This window comes from Cydia strobilella, chromosome 16 (assembly GCF_947568885.1).
Source record: "Cydia strobilella chromosome 16, ilCydStro3.1, whole genome shotgun sequence".
Taxonomy (NCBI): domain Eukaryota; kingdom Metazoa; phylum Arthropoda; class Insecta; order Lepidoptera; family Tortricidae; genus Cydia; species Cydia strobilella.
This window is the reverse complement of record NC_086056.1, coordinates 16,271,541-16,291,959: the sequence shown is the minus strand read 5'-3', so window position 1 is coordinate 16,291,959 and position 20,419 is coordinate 16,271,541. Positions and strand designations below refer to the sequence as shown.

Genomic DNA, 20,419 nt, shown 5'->3' with positions numbered 1-20,419 from the left:
GTTAGACCAGGGGGTTCCCAAAATGTGCGCCGCGGCGGCGCCCTGGTACGCCTTAGACAGGAAAGCGGGGCGCTATGAGGAAATATTTTTTTCGACTGTACTTATCTATTTCAAATAACCTAGCTAGGTTAGGGCGCCGAGATAAAATTTAAAATTTTCAAGTGCGCCGCGGACCAAAAAAGATTGGGAACCCCTGACCAGACTGTATATGGTTCTTTAAAGAGTTCTCAAACAGTTATAATAACATGAATTACACGCTCCGGTGACCAGAGAAATGACTTTCGAGTGTGTAGAGCGGCTAATAGCCGACTAACGTGAGATAAAACTAAGAGTATAGGTGAGCATTATCTGTAGTACATTTCTTAAAACTAGCTTAAGCTATAATAGGTACGTACAAATTGACACTATCAGAAATTTAAAATAAATGTTAGGAAGTTGGACTTGGGTGACAATATTTCGCCTGGAATAGTCAAATAAAAATAAATATTTGTTTTCAAAAAAACCTAAAACTGAAATTAGTGTCTCAAAAGATTAAAAACGTTTTCGACCTGTGTTATCACTTTGTTCCATATCTATTTCTTGTTTTTCTTGCTCAGTGAAAAAACGCGCATGTATTTGTCATGGCAGTCAACTCTTCGAAATTAATTTCTTTCTTGTCGGTTCCAATTCCAAATACTATTACCAGCCAGTTCTTCAGAGTGAAGTGAGCTGCTACAAAATTAAACTAAAGCATAGATCAACAGAGAGGGACAGATATACTTTGATTTTGTGAAGTTTGCGGTTAAGCCGGGAATTTTTAATGTGTAAATTCAAATTGTTGCCAGTGCATAAAATCTTGTAGTTTATTTTAGGCCCTCCAAAGATTATTTAAGGCCGTAACACACGTTTCTCGCTCTTACTTATGGATGCATCGCACAATTACCTTGTTGCGGTGCGATGGTGTGGTATGGATATTATAGGGACTCGACTGTTATGGTTCGTAGTTTTCAAACAGTCCCCTTTCGGCTTATCCTTTGTCTATTGTTAAATGAAACCGCACGTGCTACTTACTAGCATAAAAAAATGGTATGGCCGTTTTAATCGGTTATTCAATTACCACTCTATGGAGATTGCAATAAGGTTTAAAATGAACTAATGGGAAAACATATTCCTTAGCTGTGTGGTCTTTGCGGTTACTGAGTGCCGGCAAGTCGAACGCTACAGAACCAGTCCAAAATGTGTCATCGATATGCGTAACAAAGGCGCGTTATCGGAGAGCGCACTTACACTGGTTTTTTTTAGCGTTGGACTAGCCCGCGCTCGCCACGATGCACGAACCAGGTAAGAGACAGGGTCGGATTGCGATTAAAACATTTTGATGGATTCATGACAAGTATGTATTTACATATTTAAAACAAACAATAATAACATTTTTTTACTAATCAGTTAAATAATAACATTAGATAATAATCCGTTTTACAAATAATCAACTATTAAAATATTCCTCTCTAATGTTACAGACTAAAAACTAAAACTATATTTAACAAAATGAATACATATATGCCCTTTTTAAACAATATCGGCTTTTTTACAATATATAGGTATTACAGACAAATTTTTAATAAACTAAAATAACGTTTTTTTATACAATGTAAATAATAAACAACCAGCCAAACAGTAATGAGTTATACATACATACAATATAAATTACTAACTAAAAATATAAATAAACATGCATTGGTACAATATAAATAAAGATGTAGATATATTCAATTAATAAATAACAAAAATCACGACTACTTTTTTTAACTAGTTTCTTCATCTTCGGAATCTTCTGTCACATTCATTATGACAGAGGGGTGCCCATAATCTCGTTTCATTTTCTTTTCAATCTCTACAACATGCCTGCAGCAATTTTTCCATTGGCCACTAGTGCTGTTGACGATGTCTCTGATGTGTTTTAGCACCGCCTCGCTAAATTTGGGATCAGTGTTTCTTTTCCTGACACTTGTTTTCAGATTACCCCACATTAATTCTATGGGGTTAAGTGTGCAGTAATATGGGGGTAATCTTAGCACTTTACAATTATTTTCTTTCGCCATTTCGTCTACTATCATTTCAAGATCCCAATTATTATTTTTGTGGTTTGAATTTGATGCTAGTTACCCTGCTAAAGCCACTAAAAAAGAATTATTAACTATTTTGAAGAAACATAATTTCGAAAAAGTTTATTATGTAGACGAACGTATTTTTTTGTTTTTTTTTTCAATCTTAAATATTTAATAAGCCATACATCTTATGATTAAGTCGGCTAGTATTTTTTTTTTGTTTTTATTATCTGAAAATTTTCGTTCCAAATAGTTCCAGTTAAGGATGACTCACGTTAGACCGGGCCGTGACCGGGCCGGAGCTTCCGGCGCTTCGTTTTCTATGGAAAGCATCACGTGATCACCTGTCATGTCATAGAAAAGTAAGCGCCGGAAGCTCCGGCCCGATCACGGCCCGGTCTAACGTGAGTCATCCTTTACCGTTACCGCCGTTACCAATATACCTACTTATAAAAAAATCTATCACAATAACATCACAATCAACATAAGTAATAACCCATTGAAAATTTTTGGCAATTTTAAACGGTTTTTTAATTTATTTGATTTAACGATGCACGATGTTTGATATTTCGCGAAACGGCAAGCTCGGCCCGGCCATCGGAAATACGTTCCATCGCTCACACTGTTAACTGTATGTACATCGGTGGACTTTATGCCTTTTGTAATAAGGTTCACCGATGTACAGTCAGGAGTGTTCATAGATTTTTATACATTTTTTTCACCTAATATCTATATGGCACCACAACTGTGCAAGATGAATGTAGAGTCGCCTTTGTCCCTGAACGCTAAGGTTATCGGTTATTAAGGTTTGAGGAGAGGAGAAAAAGACAGACGTTTTGATTAACATAACCTACGTAACAAAAGCTTACAAGATTCTCGCACGCTCGATTTCGTTTGCTTGGTACATTATAACTCATCAAAGCCAACTTCAAAGATGCTTATTAAGATCCCCTACATCAACGTAACGGCCCGGCAATCGAGGCGTGACGTGTCACAGCACAGTTGTCACGCGTCTCTAGTGCTAGTTCAGTCACAGGCCGAGATCCTTATTGCGTACGCGATATAGCTCAAATTCCTCAGCACTCGACCAAATTACTGAGGCTAAATGCACCCGACATAGTCAGTCGAAATGCTGCTCGTCCTCCTGTTGCTCGCGCACACACGCGCCGAGTGGGTTGAGATCACACGACTACACAAACCAACACACCATCGTGAGGTGCAAGATATCCTCGACTTCCACGAGGAGCGGCGCAGACCATCTTTTTCAACGGAACCAAGCGTTGGTGATGGAAAGAGGAAACATATATCATCAACAGAACACAGCTTATACGACGAGAAGAAGCTACAATTTTCGACAGGACCTGAGCTGTATAAAGAAAAGAGGAGGCCACATTTCCCAACAGAGCCTACCGATTTTAATGACGATAGAAAGTTGCCACAGTTCTCAACGGAACCTGGCTTTTTGGCAGATTACAAACGCAACAGGATTTATATCAATCACTCTATAGACCAGGCATCGCACTTTAGTGTAGACCAGTCATCAGAAAAGCATTGGACTAAAGGCGTAGTCCACAGAGTCCCCAACCCAACCGTCGGTACCGTTAAGAGAGTATATTTATCAACCGAAGAACCAGCTAAAGTAAAATACGAGGAAACAGATCTTACACATGAACTGAAAGGATACACAATAAGAAACCCGTTGAAAGCTTTTGAGTTCGTGACAAAAGAAGAGACGTTTAAAGATGACGGCGACGACGAGGTTCACTTCGTTAGGAAACCACCTAAAGATATTTGGGCAAAAGGAAATGAAATCCAATCGAAAAATCCTAATAACGGTCCTGTAAGAAGAGTAGACGCAGAAGAAAACAGCCCTGCGAACAAAACACCTTCCAATATTTCCGAAGAGGATCAGAATGTGCAACCCGGCACAAGCGACACTAAGCCAAACACGATGGAGAATGTGCTGAAATTCGCGAGAGTTGTGGCAGACACCATTACGAGGAACACGCGAAAGAGTGTCAGCAGCAAGCTGCGGTATTTGGAGGACTTGAAGGACACCATCATGGCGAACATAGGTAAGAAAAAATGAAATAAAAAGTTGAATTGTTAAATGAAACATTATAGGTACCTGTTACAAATGTTTTGAACAAACGGTAAAGAGTCGTAGAGGATTAAAATTTTCTACTTATTGTGAAACTGAAATGTTGATGGACACTAGGTTAGTTCAGATACCAATTAGGAAACTTATTGTCGGCAATCGTGGTAGTAAGTCTTATTTAGGCTTAGGTATAGGCCGATCATCCGCCGCAGATGGGTGCATTGATGTTATTCCGCCGCGTAAATCCAGTACTTCCAGTAGGTATAACTATGACTTATCATGCTAACCTGCTGGTATAAATAGAACTATAACTATATAGGTTCTAAAAGTAATAAATTGACAGAGGATCGCATCGAATATCTGTGGCCGGACGACACGGGCGGCAGTGCAGCGCGCCGGCGCCGCTGGTCGCGTTCCGCAGAGGCTCGCGGTCACCACGTCGAGTTCCCCTCTTCCGAGAGCGCTCTCATGACCATATCCTTCCTCACCTTCGCTGTCTATCTCATCAAACTCGTACTAGTAAGCATACAATGAAACTATTACCTACTTGGATATCTATACAATCTATAATTCTTACTTGAAAAAGGTAAACAATCTTGACCTGTCTTTTTATTGAAAAACACTTGTAAAATAAGTCACGACAAATACCTATGCAAGAAATATGTATGTGTTATACGATACCTATAGTACATTGCGCAACGTGGGGGGTAAGTGTAATTCAGCAACTGTGGTCTTTAGATTAAAGACTCGAATTTGCAATATTCTTACCCCCGGAGTTACAAACAATTTTTTCTAGCAAGTGTGATGAAAATGTACATTCTTTTGCTTTTATAAGTAACTAGTTTTAGCCCGCGGCTTCGTCTGCGTGGAATCAGTACCAGCGGTTAGGAGTAAGTATAGCGCCTCGCGCCTGGATAAAATCAAAGAAGTAATATATTATAAGATTATAGGTATTAAGTATGGAGGGATAGTTACTGATTTTTAAAAAGAGTTTTTCAATAAAAATCGTCAAGATTGTTTACTTTTTTTCTAATGCTAAAAAATAGCTAAAAAAACGAGGTATAAACAAAATTTAAAAACACTATATTTTTTCACAGCAAGTTATCCAAACGTATAAAAACAAAACGATGATGGTGACACCGGCTGTATTTGCGGCCGTTGGACGATCTGCAACGAACAAACAGAAAAATTCTAATAAATAGGAACCAATAAATACCTTACTTCTTCCGGCCTTCACCACTGGAGGGCTTCGTCACTTTTTCTTTAATATATGACATCTATTACGGTTTATACGTACCTTACTTCTTATTTATTTTAATAATTAAAAATTATAGTATTTTTCAATGAAGCCGCCATTAAAAGCGTATCGTTATTGCATATATTGATTTCAAACTCAAGTAACTCAAATCATCTTTATTGCTCATTTTTCATATCATATTTTTATAACAGCAACAATAACACCATTCACAGTAATATTATATATAATTAATTATAAATGATTAACATTAAACTTATAATGAAAAAAATTATATTAGATAAGTTTTTAAAATGATAAACAAAATATAACAGAGGCGTATCAAAACGCACAGTTTGTTGTCAAAATTGTCAAACGCCGAACGCCGATCAATATATAGTAATCTGTGACGCCGACCGATTATCATCCGATTATGCCCGTTTCGTTGGGCTACGGGTCTAAAGTAAAATAATAAAATTAAACGGTACTGTGCTTTGCCTCCGTGTCTAAAATTATGTAAATAGAAATGAGTAACGGGGCTGAACAGATATTTCTACCTGATTCCGCGAACAACCTGCCTCACAGAGTCGAAATGATGAGGTCGATGAGACCCGGTAATGGAGCGCCGACTATCAATCTTGAGAGTAAGTAATCATTTATTATTTTGTGCCAGAACTAACTATAGAATCGATATGTTCCTATATCCATATTTTATTGATGCATTTCAAAGAGTGGAATAATGAAACCTTTACAAGACCAATCCCTTACTTTTTTCGTTTAAGTAGGTAGGTAATTAAGTATATTTAGTACTAGCTTTTGCCCGCGACTTCGTCTGCTTAGTAACCCCAGCTAGAGTAAGAATAGCGCCTGGAGAAAGTCTTATAGCAATCATTCAATTTGAGCATAATATGCACACAAATTATTAGGCAACTCATTAATTATCTCAATTCCACCATGATTCCACCCCGCTTTTCACCCTCTTAAGGGATGATTTTCAGGAAAAAACTATCTCTACGCCAAATTTCGACTAAATCAGTTCAGCGGTTTAAGCGTGAAGAGGTAACACACAGACACAGAGACAGACAAACTTCCGCATTTAAAATATCACTAGCTTTTGCCCGCGACTTCGTCTGCGTGGACTTAGTAACCCCAGCTAGAGTAAGAATAGCGCCTATAAGACTCATAGCAATTATTCGATTTGAGCATATGCACACAAATTAGCAGACACTTCATTAATTATCTCAATTCCACCCCGCTTTTTACTTTCTTAAGGGATGATTTTCGGGATAAAAACTATCCTATGTCCTTCTCAGGGACACAACCTATCTCTATGCCAAATTTCATCTAAATCGATTCAGCGGTTTAAGCGTGAAGAGGGAACACACAGACAGACTTTCGCATTTATAATATTAGTATGGATAGTATGGATTAATTTATTAATTAATAAAAAAAAAAAAAAAAAAAATTGTGGAAGCTGTTAGACAGATGGGTAGCCCAAAGCCGAAAGTAGGTAATTTGTTTTTAACTGCACTTCACTTTCAAGGCATTGCGAAGCTACTTTTAAAATGAGTTTAAATTTAGTTTTGGATTTCTTATGCTTAACATTATATTGTAACATTTTGTACAGATGTGTCAGACTTCACAAAGGTGTGTCGTGTGTGTGCAACTGTCACAGAGCTTGTGGTTCCCATCTATGGTGAAGAGGGCCAGCGCATGAACCTTGCTGATAAAATAAAGAGACATCTGCCTATCAAGGTATGTGCACCTTACTTGCTATTTTCTAGTACCTTTACCATACAATTTAATTAATAAATCCTGTCTCTTAACATCACAATACAGTATTTAAAATTGTACTTTTAGTTTTGCTAACCCTATACAGATTAAATTTTTAGAGCTCCCATATTATTTAAAGTATTGGTAAAGACTAGACACATTGAAGTCCATATCTTAAAGAATTTGACTTCATTTATACTTTGACGACCGGTCTGGTCTAGTAGGTAGTGACCCTGCCTGTGAGCCGATGGTCCCGGGTTCGAATCCTGGTAAGGGCATTTATTTGTGTGATGAGCACAGGTATTTGTTTCTGGGTCATGGGCGTTTTCTATGTATTTTAGTTTTTATATATTATATATATCATTGTCTGAGTACCCATAACACAAGCCTCCTTGGGCTTACCATGGGACTTAGTCAATCTGTGTAAGAATGTCCTATAATATTTATTTATTATACTTACAACCATGAAATAAATCAAATTACACAAGTGTATATTTAGTGTATCTTGTATACCTATGTAGGAAATAAATAATTAAATTAAATATTTTGACATTAGTTTATAGTCACACTATTATTCTGATTCCAAGCACGGCTACTGGAGGGCTTGGTCACTTTTCATTTATATGACATCTATTTCAGTTTTCATGTTAACTTGTCAGAGACTGGAGTTGATCCTTGCTACAAAAAACATTTTTCACAATTTCATGACATACCTATTTCATTGTAATCATTTTCATTTGTACATTTTGGTCTTACATTTGATAAAGTAGGTACATGATACCCTGCTAGGGTGTACAATTAGTACAATATAGGATTTTAAATAAAAATTTACATTAATTTCAAGAAAATAATTAAATGTAAATTTCAAACTTGGTTTCTGTTCAAAGAAACACATCGGAAAGAAGTGTATTGACAGTGACTGGTGTTCTGTAGGTAACGGAGAATGATATGCTGCCCCTGGTGGTATGCTTTCAATGCACCAGCACCCTCCTGGCGACGCACGAGCTGGTGGCGTGCAGCCTGCAGGCCGACGCGGCGCTGCGCACTGCACGCTCTCGGGTACTAACAACACTCTCATCTGTCACATGCGCTTTAGTATAGTGTGTAACTGTGTAGTGTATAAATCCTGTGTTTTTCTGTGAGTTCCTGTAATTGGCACTGTATTGCCAGCTCAATCTATCGATTATAGCTGTTAGAATTTCTTGTATATAACTTCTCTGGAACATTCTCAGTTTTGTATGGGAATCATCTTTACTCAAGAATATTTCCCTTAGCAAAGGAAAACATTCTCAAGAACGGCACAACTCTACTCTCAACTGACCATTTATTTATTTTATTTATTAAATACAATTATGTTTAAACGGCATTACAGCAAAAACCAATGCGCCGAGAAATTTAAGCTAACAGAATATTTCATTTCAAGGAAAATATAATACAAAAGTAGGTACAAGATACAGAATACAACAGGAAGGAACAGAAATAACACATCACATAACATAGTATTATACACCGACTGTGGAAGGCCAGGGGCACCATCTGTGTACCTTATTGGCGTGTGGACGATGGTTTCCCACTTGTACTATTTAGCAACATGGTTGACCTTAGCTTGAACCAATAAGGTTTACGAAAGGTTAGTTACTTAGCCGGGAACAGTTTTCAAAACGGTAGGTTCCAGTGGGCGATTGGTAAGGCACAATTATTGTGTTGTGTTGTGTTATTATAGGCACCTTGAGAGTTGAGACCAACTACAAACAACAGGAAGGTGGAAGGTCATAGAGAAATTTTGCTTTACCTGCAAAAAGCTTCACCCAATACATCGCATCGTGGCTAACAGGGTGGGACAGTGGCCTTCTGAAGCTCTGGTCCTCCATGCATGTTAGCCTAAAATAAAATAAAATAATAAAAATAAATAAAGTTTTATTTCAGGCAACACGTACAGTTGTACACCCATATCAACATACAATTTAAAAGTTACAATGCCAAAAGGAATACTTAACTAAAAACAAAACACTTAAAATAAAAGCCTAAATCAGGCCTCCGGGTTACATCAGTCCTACGTCACTAAAGTGATCGAGTGAAAAAGAAAAGTCTCATTTAAATTTTTTTTTTTGGAGTTGGGACTGGGACCCATTATCACAGACGTGCCAATATGAGTGTCTGCCTATCCCAATGTAAGAGCGCGCGAAGCGCGCGGATTTCGTCCGACCTTTAAGTGTGGAGGGTGCACTGAATGTCGGGCGTCGCCAGACCTTTAAATGTGGTGGGCGCCGCCGCCGCGGGCGCCCTACATATAAAAGCGCGCCTCCTTATTCGAAACACGTAGAAAAAACTATCACAGTTTCCACAACTATGCACAAGCACATTAAAACAGTTTTTATAGGATAAAACACACTTTTACTACTTTTCGTCTGACAGTATTGTCCGAAATAAATGTTTTTTTTTTTATAATTGCCATATATGGCTGGATATGCTATGCGGTAAAGGGTTAAAATAATATTATTATGTTTAATATGTGTAGCGCGAGCGGCGTCCGGAGCAGGCGCTGGACACAGAGGGCATCGTCGAAGACCGGCCAGACAAGTGAGTATATTGTCTACATTACACTATTAATACCATTTGTAATTGTAACCCTTCTTAACTAGCAACTTAAAGGGCGTCTAGACGCTTTAAAGCGGGGTTTAGACTAGCAAGAACTTGCATGCAATTTTCATTACATTGCGGTATCTGATCAAACTTTTGAATGCAGTTTACCTCAGTAGTCGGCAATGTAACGTACATTACCTGCAAGTTCTTGCTAGTCTAAACCTCGCTTTAGAGTATTTGGGGAAATAGATGAATCGTGACCCATGTCTTTGCGCACTTAACAGACTGATCAACGTCAAGCAGCAGAGAACTATGAAACTTCCCATACAATAAAATTTAGCGAACGCTAAAACGGTGACAGACGGGTTGGTGCAACCCGACCTATGTAATGACTTCTACGCCTAGAAATTCTTAGTTGCCAACCAACCAAGGGGTTCCCAAACTGTAAAAAAGAAAAGTAAAGAGGGGCGCCTTGAGGCAATCTTCCTCACCATGTTACCTATCTATTTCGAATAGCCTGGCTAGGTTAGGGCGCCGAGATTAAATTTTAAACTGGCAAGTGCGCCGCGGACGGCGCAAACTAAAGTCTGGGAATGCCTTCCCTCAAATATAGCTCATTTAGAACTTTTAGTCACCCGGCCTTATAGTTCTTGCTGAGAGAAGTAAAATAATACAGAATTTTAACCTCCATACAACGCCAGTGCCTCATCATTTGGTAATATGTATTGACTATATTTAAATTTTGCTTTAGTTTACTTTGTGAGTAAAACTGTCATCTTTCTATTTTATAACTTCAAGAAGTTAAATTATTGGGACTTGGGATGGAATGTTTCTGAAAAGGTTGAAAGTAGATTACATTTTATCTCAAATACCTTTATTGTAGTTTTGTGCCAGTGACAGTGGTCAGGCTAGTCTAGTAATATCACTTTTAAAGTTAAGTTCAAGTAAGATGTCAGTTTTCATACGCACTAAGTTAAAATGCAAACATGTAAATCAGTGCCAACAACAATGAGGCCCGCGTCGTTGTATGGCGGTTGAAACTATATTCATTTACGTCTCTCTGGTTCCAGGGACGTAACATTTAACGCGGTAGTTAAGAACGTGCTCGTCAACTATTTCCACACCCTCAACATGAACGAAGGTGATGAATGCCAGTTCGCCTGCCAGAAATGCTCATGGAGAGGAAATTCCACAGAACTACTTATAAACCATTTACACGCGCACCAAGTTAAGCCCGATACTGTTGACAGCTTCATACGACAATATATAACTTTTGAGGAACCGCTAGAGTCAGATGATGATACAACAGAAGCGCCAATAATCAAATTTAAGCCTCCAAAGCCCGTAGCTGCTCACTGCTGTCCGTTCTGCGACAGTATATTCTCATCAACAGCGCGTTTAGGTCTTCATATCGCCGAGCATGTAGAAATCAGCGAAGATAGCGCTGTGGAGTGCTGCGGAGCGCTTTACAGCGAACGTTCTATATTCATCCAACATGCCCTTGACAAGCATGAACGTGCTCCGCCTCCTGGCATAATATGCTGCGCTTGTGGCCAAAAAGCCGACTCTCTCGTTACTCTAACAGAACATATCAAAAACACCCACGCCGATGATGCTATCACTCGAAAAAGAACAGACCGCAATCCTAAAAGCAAAGACCAGAAATACATCCCAACTCCATGCCCCGATTGTGGCAAGACGTTCTCTAATAAATACAACATGGCTGTACATTTGCGAGCGCATAAAGAAAAATCGGAAAAAATCCAATGCGAGTTGTGCAGTAAACGGTATGGTAGTCAGAGCGCCTTGGTCAGTCATGTGAAGCTAGCTCATAGTGGGTTACTCCGCTTCGCTTGTGACATTTGTGGTGAACGGTTCCCTAATCGCACCGTCCGTGCCGTCCACCTCGCCTTACATACAGGGGAAAGACCGCACGTCTGTACACTCGAGGGCTGCTCAAGTGCATTTAGGAGTCGCGACTCGTTGTTAAAACATTTGGATGCGCACAGAAATGTGCGGACATATGCGTGTCATTGTGGGAAGGATTTCAAGAGGAGGTGGCATTTAAAAAGACATCTGAAAACACATCAAGAGAGCGGTCCATTAAAGAAGAGGGAAGAGCCGGATCCAATTACTGACGCAACGTGACTTGATGTGAGAGAAGAACAGAACCAGCTTAGAACTCGAGGTAAGAAGAAGATGGGACGAAAAATATGAAGGCTGTGATGACAGTCTCAGCCTAGAAGCCCCACTAATGAAAGTATTGGATATACGAGAAGATCCTTGTAACTCGGACGATTTGTTGCAGAATATAAACAGAAAGGACCTTCAAAGTAGATTAACAGCCAATGGGCACCATTCAGACACCAATGCATGTGTTCTGGCATGCACGGTTGAGGTGAGAAGTACCTCACTCCAATAACAAGAGCGTTTGTTGCAGATCTTGGGCGGGAATTACTGAAGACGGTCACGATCCAGGGGTCAATGGCGAGGCTGATGGTGATGACCGAACCTCGAGTGACGAAGACGATCGCCCGCTCGCCACCCTAACTTCCGAGAAAGCTGACGCCTATACACACTTCTACAACGCCCTGCTAAACTTTAGAAACCATTTTCTAAACGAACACGACGCCCGCTACCCAGAATTTACAGAGTCGAGCGAAAGCGAAGCGGAGGCAAACGGATCAGACGATTACGACGACTTGTCCAAGAACAATATGCGACGGGATCGCATGGATGAAGCTACGAGACTCGAATTAGCGAGCGCGCAGACCCGCATAGACGGCAAGACTTACTACGCGTGTCGCATATGCGGGAAACATCTCAGCTCCCCACACACTTATGTGTTTCATACGCGCATACACACAGGCGAGCGCCCGTGCGTGTGCCATATATGCGGGAAGCAGTTCCGAGCGCCGAACGGCTTGCAGAGACATCTCGCGGAAACCCACGAGCGGCGTCGCCGGCACGCGTGTCGACACTGCGATCGGACGTTTGCCAACTCGCAGAACCTAAAGCAGCATATGAGGACGCACACGGGGGAAAGGCCGTACTCGTGCTCGCTTTGCGGGAAGCGTTTTCGTCAATCGGGATCCCTGCACGCGCACAAGAAAACTCACATTGCGCTGTTGCCGTTCCGCTGCGCGCACTGTCCGGCCGCGTTTCGACTGCGCGCGGGGCTGGTTCGACACAGGCTGCGGCACTCCGGGGAGCGCCCACATAATTGTGAAATCTGCGGTCGGTCTTTTAGAACGCGAGCGGATTTATCGGCGCATCGCACGGCGCACTCGCCGGCGCGCGCACACGCGTGCGGTGTGTGTCACGCCGCCTTCCGCTCGCGTCGCGCGCTGCGCCACCACACGAGGCGCCTGCACCCGCCACCACCGCCACCACCGCCACCACCACCACCACCACCACCACCGCCGCCGCAGATACAGGACGATATGGCGAATCGATCTTACTTCGTCCTGGCGCCATTGTAGCCTGTTAACAACTTAATTAAAAGTGGAAACTGTACAGATTGCTTCGAAGGAGAGAGAAAATGAAAACTAAAATCAGCAAAACATCTGATATTTGATGTACGGGAAAGCTATAACACTGATTTTCAGTAATGATTTAATCTTCCATGAACAAAAATTCAATACTCCATTTGCCAATGCGAACTACAGCTTACCATACATTTGTTTTAGAACTTCTGATATAATAATGTATTGTAAGAAAAAATATTGGTTTACGAGACTCAAGTCCGACCTCCCGATTCCAGAGACGCGCCGCAAAAAGTCGAAAACGATCAAACAGAAAACTCGGCGGTCACTGCGCGGCGGCGGCAGCACTGCGCCGTCTGCGGGCTCGGCGTCGCCGTCGGCAACCTCGCCAGGCACGTCCGCACCGCGCACGCACGGACACGCCCTCACACATGTCGACGGTGCCCGGCCACCTTCTCCAGAAGAGACCATCTCAAAGACCACGAGCGCACGCATGGGAGTACCCGCGAATATGTCTGCGACACTTGCGGGGCCGCCTCGCGCTCGGCGGCGGCCCTGCGCATGCACAAACAGAGCCACAGACGTCGCCTACACGCCTGTTTGCATTGCGACGCGCGATTCCGTCGCAAAGCGGAACTTACCGCGCATGTGTCGGTGCATACTGGAGAGCGAGCGCATGTGTGTCGGTGCGGCAAGACCTTCCGACTGCGCGCGCAGCTGACGCGCCACGAGCGCACGCACCGGGACCCGCCGCGGTGACGCACGCCCTGATGATAATGCGAGGAATCCCAGGAGCTGACGCGAACAGGTCCGGTCTATGTGTTCATTGTGTTCTCGCTTTAGCTTGCTCTGTTAATATATGTATCATAAGACTGATTAGTGATTACACATCATTGCTCTTGCCTACTCACTTTTCTTTTGTCTGTCCCTGTCCTTTAGATATTAAGGATATCTATACTATGTAGTGGCCGGATCATAGAATTTGGAAATTTCGTAAAATGCCATCTTAGAAATAGATCACTTCATGATATGGTTAGGTTCGACATTTTCATGATGTGACCAACGGATCATTTCATGAAATGATTGCCACATCATATGCTGTCGCGGAGATCGCGAAGTCTGTTATTGTGGTATGTATCCTATCTGTCACTCTTAGCGTACTTTTCACTGGTAACACTGGCGATCGAGGTCGGCCAGTGTTATAGGTGACGAGCAGAGCAAGATGGCGGGAGCGAGTGGAGACAAGTTGAGAAAGGTCGTCTGAATGCTGGTACGTAACACGTGGTGTCGCGAGTGCATTCAGGTACAGGAGGCTCTTGGTAAGAGAAACATATCTATATTTTGTGATATATAGATATTGCAGTGACCTTGAATTAACGAGAGAGACTTGAGATATGCTTGAGATAGAGCTGAGTTAAAGAATTGTTATTCTTTGTGTGTAGCTCGAGTTTGAATGTAACAAGTGAGGTGGCTGGAGGTTATCGGTTTGAGTTACTGGAGGTTTCTTATGGAGGCTGATGGATGAGCTGTAGGGGTTGTGGAGGCTCGTCGGGGACCACATGGTTCCCACCTCAGTACTCATCGCATGAGGTTGAGAAGAGTAATACCTATGAGATGCGGGATGCACGATGAGTTCTCTTGTCGAGATTCAGTTGTGCCGTGCATCCACTGATACAAGCCACGGGACTTGGGGCCCTTCTAATCTCCCTGAGAGTGTTGAGGTTACATTCATAACAAGAGAATAAGAGATATGAGATTGAGAGTAGATGGAATTGTGCGCCCATCGAGTGTTGATTCCTGGTCAGTGCAATAGCTATTTTATACTGTGCTTTGTATTCGTAGAGATCCATGTAGCGAGGTTATCATTACATCCCCCTTGGAGTAAAACTCCGCTACATGTTTTGGTGGAGATGCTTAAAAGAATCTATCGGCTACGGTTCACGTGTTTGGACTTTAGAATGAGAATAAGAGTTGTCGTACTTAATGTTGAATTATTTATTTATTCAACTCGACTTTTTTTTCGGTTTGGGTATGCCCATGTTGGTGCGTACACATGGGATAGTTTTGACCCATTGTGGTGCGTACACATGGACAGTAATATTTCCCAGCCGCGAAGAGAATATGTATGTCTCGAGCTCAGTGCGGACTGATTGTAGAATTTTATTACACGGTGGACCGGCCGACAGACGATTCCTTGTTTTTTTCTCATCTCGATAGATCAGCATTTTTTGCGTTGATTTTGTTATTTGTTGTAATACCGTGTTTAATTATAGTTGGTCAAACCAAATTGGCAGTAAATAAGAGCAGGACGCTGTACTCATCCTTTTCTTTTGGATGCTAGTACTGGTGTGGGACGGGGATGGTATGGTTCTCTCTGTCTATGATTGAGGTGAGACAGTCCCTTTGACAAACTATAATTACGCTTTTTACTCTGGCAACACTGAACTTAGTCTCTGATCACGTTCAGAAACACGCCACTGTTTACGTTCGATCAAAATTATTTGCAAATTTATTTATTAAATATGTACTTGCGCACGTTTCCTCGTTAGCTTTATTACACCAACTTTATTTTTATTGTGTAAAAGACAAAAAGAAGTATTGAAACATTTACTTGTTGTATTATTTTCCCTACGGTCATTATTTACGTTACGGAATATTTATTGTGTTTGGTATGACAGATCGATCGGTCGCGTCGTGTAGAGGAGATTTAAGTGAAGTCTAGAAACTCTAGAAGTTTCAAGTTAGTCTATGGTTTTACTTTTGCAAACTTACCCGTTTTTCTTTCGCCGGTTGTGAAAAAACTTTTGTGTTAGAAATATACAATCGAATAGAAGTGCAATTACTTAATTAAAGAGTGCAAAAGTGTTGAAGTGGACTGCTAAATAAGTCGTCATTAGCATCAAGCAAAATGCAAGATTCACATAAGATTTAGAAGCATATGAAGTATATCGGTAGCTTGTAATAACAGCAGGTGGTTTCATCAATTAAAACTATATTTATCTGCTGAATAATATGTAGTTTAATGTTATTTTTACAAAGCGTTCTAAATGTTTTTATTTATATTATATTAGCAATCAGTCAATCTTGACACTTGCGTTTTGTTATTCCTCATATCAATGGCGTTTTGTTTTAATCAACAGTTTTAGGTATGCTAAAATATAATACTAGACATTTACTGGTATTAATCTACTATTAAATATTAACAATATTTATAACAATGTTGATAATGTTTTATAAAACATTAAATGACAATAATACCATAAACTCAAATAAACTCTTTAGGTACTCTCAACGTCAGAGAGCTATATATGTCTATCTCACTTTACTACTTTAGGCTCGGTGTAGGCTGTCAAGCCTACAACTAAACCAGTTTATATCACTAATAGGAACAGTCTCAGGAAATATCTAACAGTCGGCCTTCCTGATAAAAATTTGTTTGTCCCTAAACAAATACTAACAATGAACTAAAAAAAAACTTAATCATTTTAGTTACACAAATGTGAAACAATTTTCACATTCATTAAGATGTGAAATATGCCAACCCAATATAGTCAGTCATATTTCCCATACTATGCGTAAAGTTAATAATACTAATATCGCACTATGGGCTTCTCGAATGGTTCTAGCCACCCACGACTTCCAGCCCCAGCTGCACCGCGGACTTCACCAGTTCACAATTGATCTGGTCACCCATCGCTTACAGCAGGAACTGCACCGAGGACTTCACCAGAACAGACTAATGGGTTCTAGCCACCCACGACTTCCAGCTCCAGCTGCACCGTGGACTTCACCAGTTCACAATTGATCTGGCCACCCAACGCTTACAGCCTTAACTGCACCGTGGACTTCACCGGAAACCATTAGCCACTTATTAACTTTCAGCATTAACAAAACTTTTGCAATTACATCTGATCACCCAACGACTTCCAGCTCCAGCTGCACCGTGGACTTCACCAGTTCACAATTGATCTGGTCACCCAACGCTTACAGCAGGAACTGCACCGAGGACTTCACCAGAACGGACTAATGGGTTCCAGTCACCCACGACTTCCAGCTCCAGCTGCACCGTGGACTTCACCAGTTCACAATTGATCTGGCCACCCAACGCTTACAGCCTTAACTGCACCGTGGACTTCACCGGAAACCGTTAGCCACTTATTAACTTTCAGCATTAACAAAACTTTGCAATAACATCTGATCACCCAACGACTTCCAGCTCCAGCTGCACCGTGGACTTCACCAGTTCACAATTGATCTGGCCACCCAACGCTTACAGCCTTAACTGCACCGTGGACTTCACCAGAATGTTATAAGTAACACACAATTGTCACAGTCATCACACTTTTTTTTATACTAATAATATTACCTTTTACAATTAAAAGATATAGTATATCTAAGTATAAAATTTGATAATATATACCAATAATTTGCCATGTTTCAATTGAATTAACTCTAGCAACTAAGGCTGATCTCAGACAATATGTAAATTAATTTAGTCACAATAATTACTTCTTATTCTCACTATCTGTTTCCGAACTAGCATTTTGTAACATTTTACTTAACACACATTAGTCTCTAATGTGTCATCAAGAATTTTGTTTCATCAACCTCAGTTACATTATATTTTATATTTATATTTATTCAACATTACATGTCATGTGCATTACAAAAGATGTGACAAAGAAGACAAAGATGTGATGTACAAATTATGTGACATTTCAACCTCTACTGTTGCAAATATTCACCTAATGTGACATTTCACTCCGTACCACACCAGTCACCAGTGCAGCCATGCGAACCTCATCACTCAAAACTCAGTCAAACATATTTATCAACAAATAACAGCAAAATTGGCAATACTTTCTTTTAACAAAAATAAACATGACACACAACAATCATTTTCATTGACCTCAATTTTTTTTTTTTTTTTTTACTAATTACATAAGTTAATCGGTGGAACAACATCTTGTTCAAAAGAATAGTTATATTTTACTAACTGTAAGTAAGTAAGTAAATATTATTTATTGTGCACCATAAAGTTGAAAAGAAGTGAAATATAAGCCGAAGACTAGATAACAACAGGCAACCACTGTTCTCGCTATCTGTTACTTTGTTTGAGATAATTCAACATATTATAATAATATACCATCTAGAAGTCAAAAATATTTAAATTAATCTGTTGAACCTGAATCATTCATATATCATTCATCATAATCTTGTACTTTAGGTATGCATGACTGTATACAATCAATAACCTAGACACTTTTGCATTTCCCTTGTTTTATCACCAAATAGGTGACATCGAACATCGGGCTTCATTCGAGCAAGCCCTTCATTCATAATCGGTTATCAGTTAGGTTAGCCCTGAAAGTTGGCATGTTTTCTTGCTTGCATAACACATAACTTCTGCGCCTCGTACGTCTTCCCAAGTCACATCAGGGGACTTGTGTTGTGACGTAGCTGATTGGTGCTCAGCAAGTACAATGTCCCCGATGACTGTGCGCCGCTTAGTCCTGCCAAACTCACACCAACGCTTAGGTGTGCAGGACTGCACCACCACGCAGGGGCAGTGACTCGCACCGCTGCGCGCGCTGCTCAGATGTGCAGACTCGCGCAGATCTTTGCCAGTACATTCTGTAAACATAAGTCAGGGCAATAATTGTGTTCGTCATAACATAGCATTTTTCGATTCGACATTTAAAATTACGGTGGAACTATCTTTGCTTACTAAATATTTTCTAATAATTTATCAAAAAGTTTGATCACAATGAATTGAATATGATCTAGCGGGGGAGGCTTGTGCCGAGCAGTGGGACGTCATCTGGTAAAACTGATGATGATGATCAAATATACCAACAACATCAACATATATTAAAATACACACTTATATAACAAGTCACATATGTATATATCTATCGAGATTCTCATATTCAAAATTGGTTTTATGAGAATTAAATAATGTCAATACTGCTGTATGAGCTATTATTTTCAAAGACATATGGGATAGAATAAATGACAAATAATTATTGTGTGTAGCCTTAATTATCGATATGTCCAAGGCTTTCAACTGTCTCATTCACAAGGTTTTACTACGGCCATTACAAAACACAGGCGTAAAAGGTCATGCTTTAAATCTGATTGAAAACTATCTTTCTAATAAATAACAATGTACAGTTATTTAAAAATATTGTAATAATTCCAAAACAAATGAAAAATATCAATCGGAACATGAGACAGCAACTACAGGCGTGCCCCAGGGTAGCGTTCAAAGACTTCTTTTGTTCTTGGTTTACGTGAATGAACTTCCGAAGCCCGAAGGTTGTCTACAAATTCTGTGTACTATTTGCCGATAACGTAACGATTTTTCTCTTCAATGCAAAGTCAAATGTCTCAAATTTGGAGAACAACATAAATTGTACATTAATAAAAATAAATAAATCGAATGGCTAGGAAAACTAAACCTAAATTTAACCAAAACATATGTTATATATTTCAGAAGTTTCAATTCAATCCCGATGACTTTAAATATTAGTGAAGCAAGGGTTGCCATTGAAACTGGACAGCATTAAATTTTTGGGAGTAAAATTTATCCCACATCTAACTGGAAATCCCATACAGATAAAATTAATAAAAGCATATCTAGTCAATGCTACACTTTTATCTATACTATCTGAATCATGCTCAGAAGAAATCACTAGAAATGCATGGGAACATCTATTGGTTGCTTACCTATGGAATTATCTACTGGGGAAATTCTACGGCTGTCCTGTGTCATCTTCTGTACACAGTTTGTCAGTGTTTTTATTCTATTCTATTCCATTTATGGTAAGCCATCTTTCTATGTTAATTCTTCCCATAACCACAAGTTTATTACCTTTATGTCAATACATCAATAATTTATTATATTTTATCTTTCATAACACATATGTAGTGCCATTATAAATTACCGCCATCATTCTATGATATGCCAAAAATGGAATGTAATAGTATAAGATTTGCTTCTATAAAAAAAATCAAATACTTCAATTTGTTGAAACAAAGATCTTGTGTTGAGAATACTTAACTTCTCTCCTAGTGGTACATACAGCATTCAACTCAGTAACTCTTGACATACTACCTGCAGTCATCTCTCACTGCAGATTTGCTTCACAGCAAAGAA

At 40.0% G+C, this 20,419-nt stretch overlaps 2 protein-coding genes across 2 annotated transcripts in view; both read left to right on the top strand.

The window, feature by feature from the left end:
- Positions 1-3,197: 3,197 nt before the first annotated feature.
- On the top strand, positions 3,198-5,387 carry LOC134748558 (uncharacterized). Its single transcript, XM_063683345.1, has 3 exons — positions 3,198-4,162; positions 4,529-4,704; positions 5,283-5,387. The coding sequence occupies exons 1-3, from the start codon at positions 3,217-3,219 to the stop codon at positions 5,385-5,387; spliced, it is 1,227 nt and encodes a 408-aa protein (XP_063539415.1). The 5' UTR covers positions 3,198-3,216.
- A 421-nt stretch (positions 5,388-5,808) lies between these two features.
- LOC134748218 (myoneurin-like) overlaps positions 5,809-20,419 on the top strand; it is a 30,287-nt gene continuing 15,676 nt past the window's right edge. The window contains exons 1-4 of the mRNA XM_063682931.1: positions 5,809-6,063; positions 7,047-7,174; positions 8,126-8,251; positions 9,711-9,772. Of these exons, the coding sequence (XP_063539001.1) occupies positions 5,946-6,063; positions 7,047-7,174; positions 8,126-8,251; positions 9,711-9,772 (434 nt within the window). The 5' untranslated portion in view covers positions 5,809-5,945. The remainder of the gene's footprint in view (positions 6,064-7,046; positions 7,175-8,125; positions 8,252-9,710; positions 9,773-20,419) is intronic.

What these genes read in the sequence shown, in the direction of transcription:
- LOC134748558 (XM_063683345.1), top strand. Translation starts at nt 3,217, where the DNA reads ATGCTGCTCGTCCTCCTGTTGCTCGCGCACACACGCGCCGAGTGGGTT. An exon ending in CACCATCATGGCGAACATAG is followed by an intron (nt 4,163 to 4,528) that starts GTAAGAAAAAAT and finishes ATAAATTGACAG; the next exon opens with AGGATCGCATCGAATATCTG. An exon ending in ATCTCATCAAACTCGTACTA is followed by an intron (nt 4,705 to 5,282) that starts GTAAGCATACAA and finishes ATTTTTTCACAG; the next exon opens with CAAGTTATCCAAACGTATAA.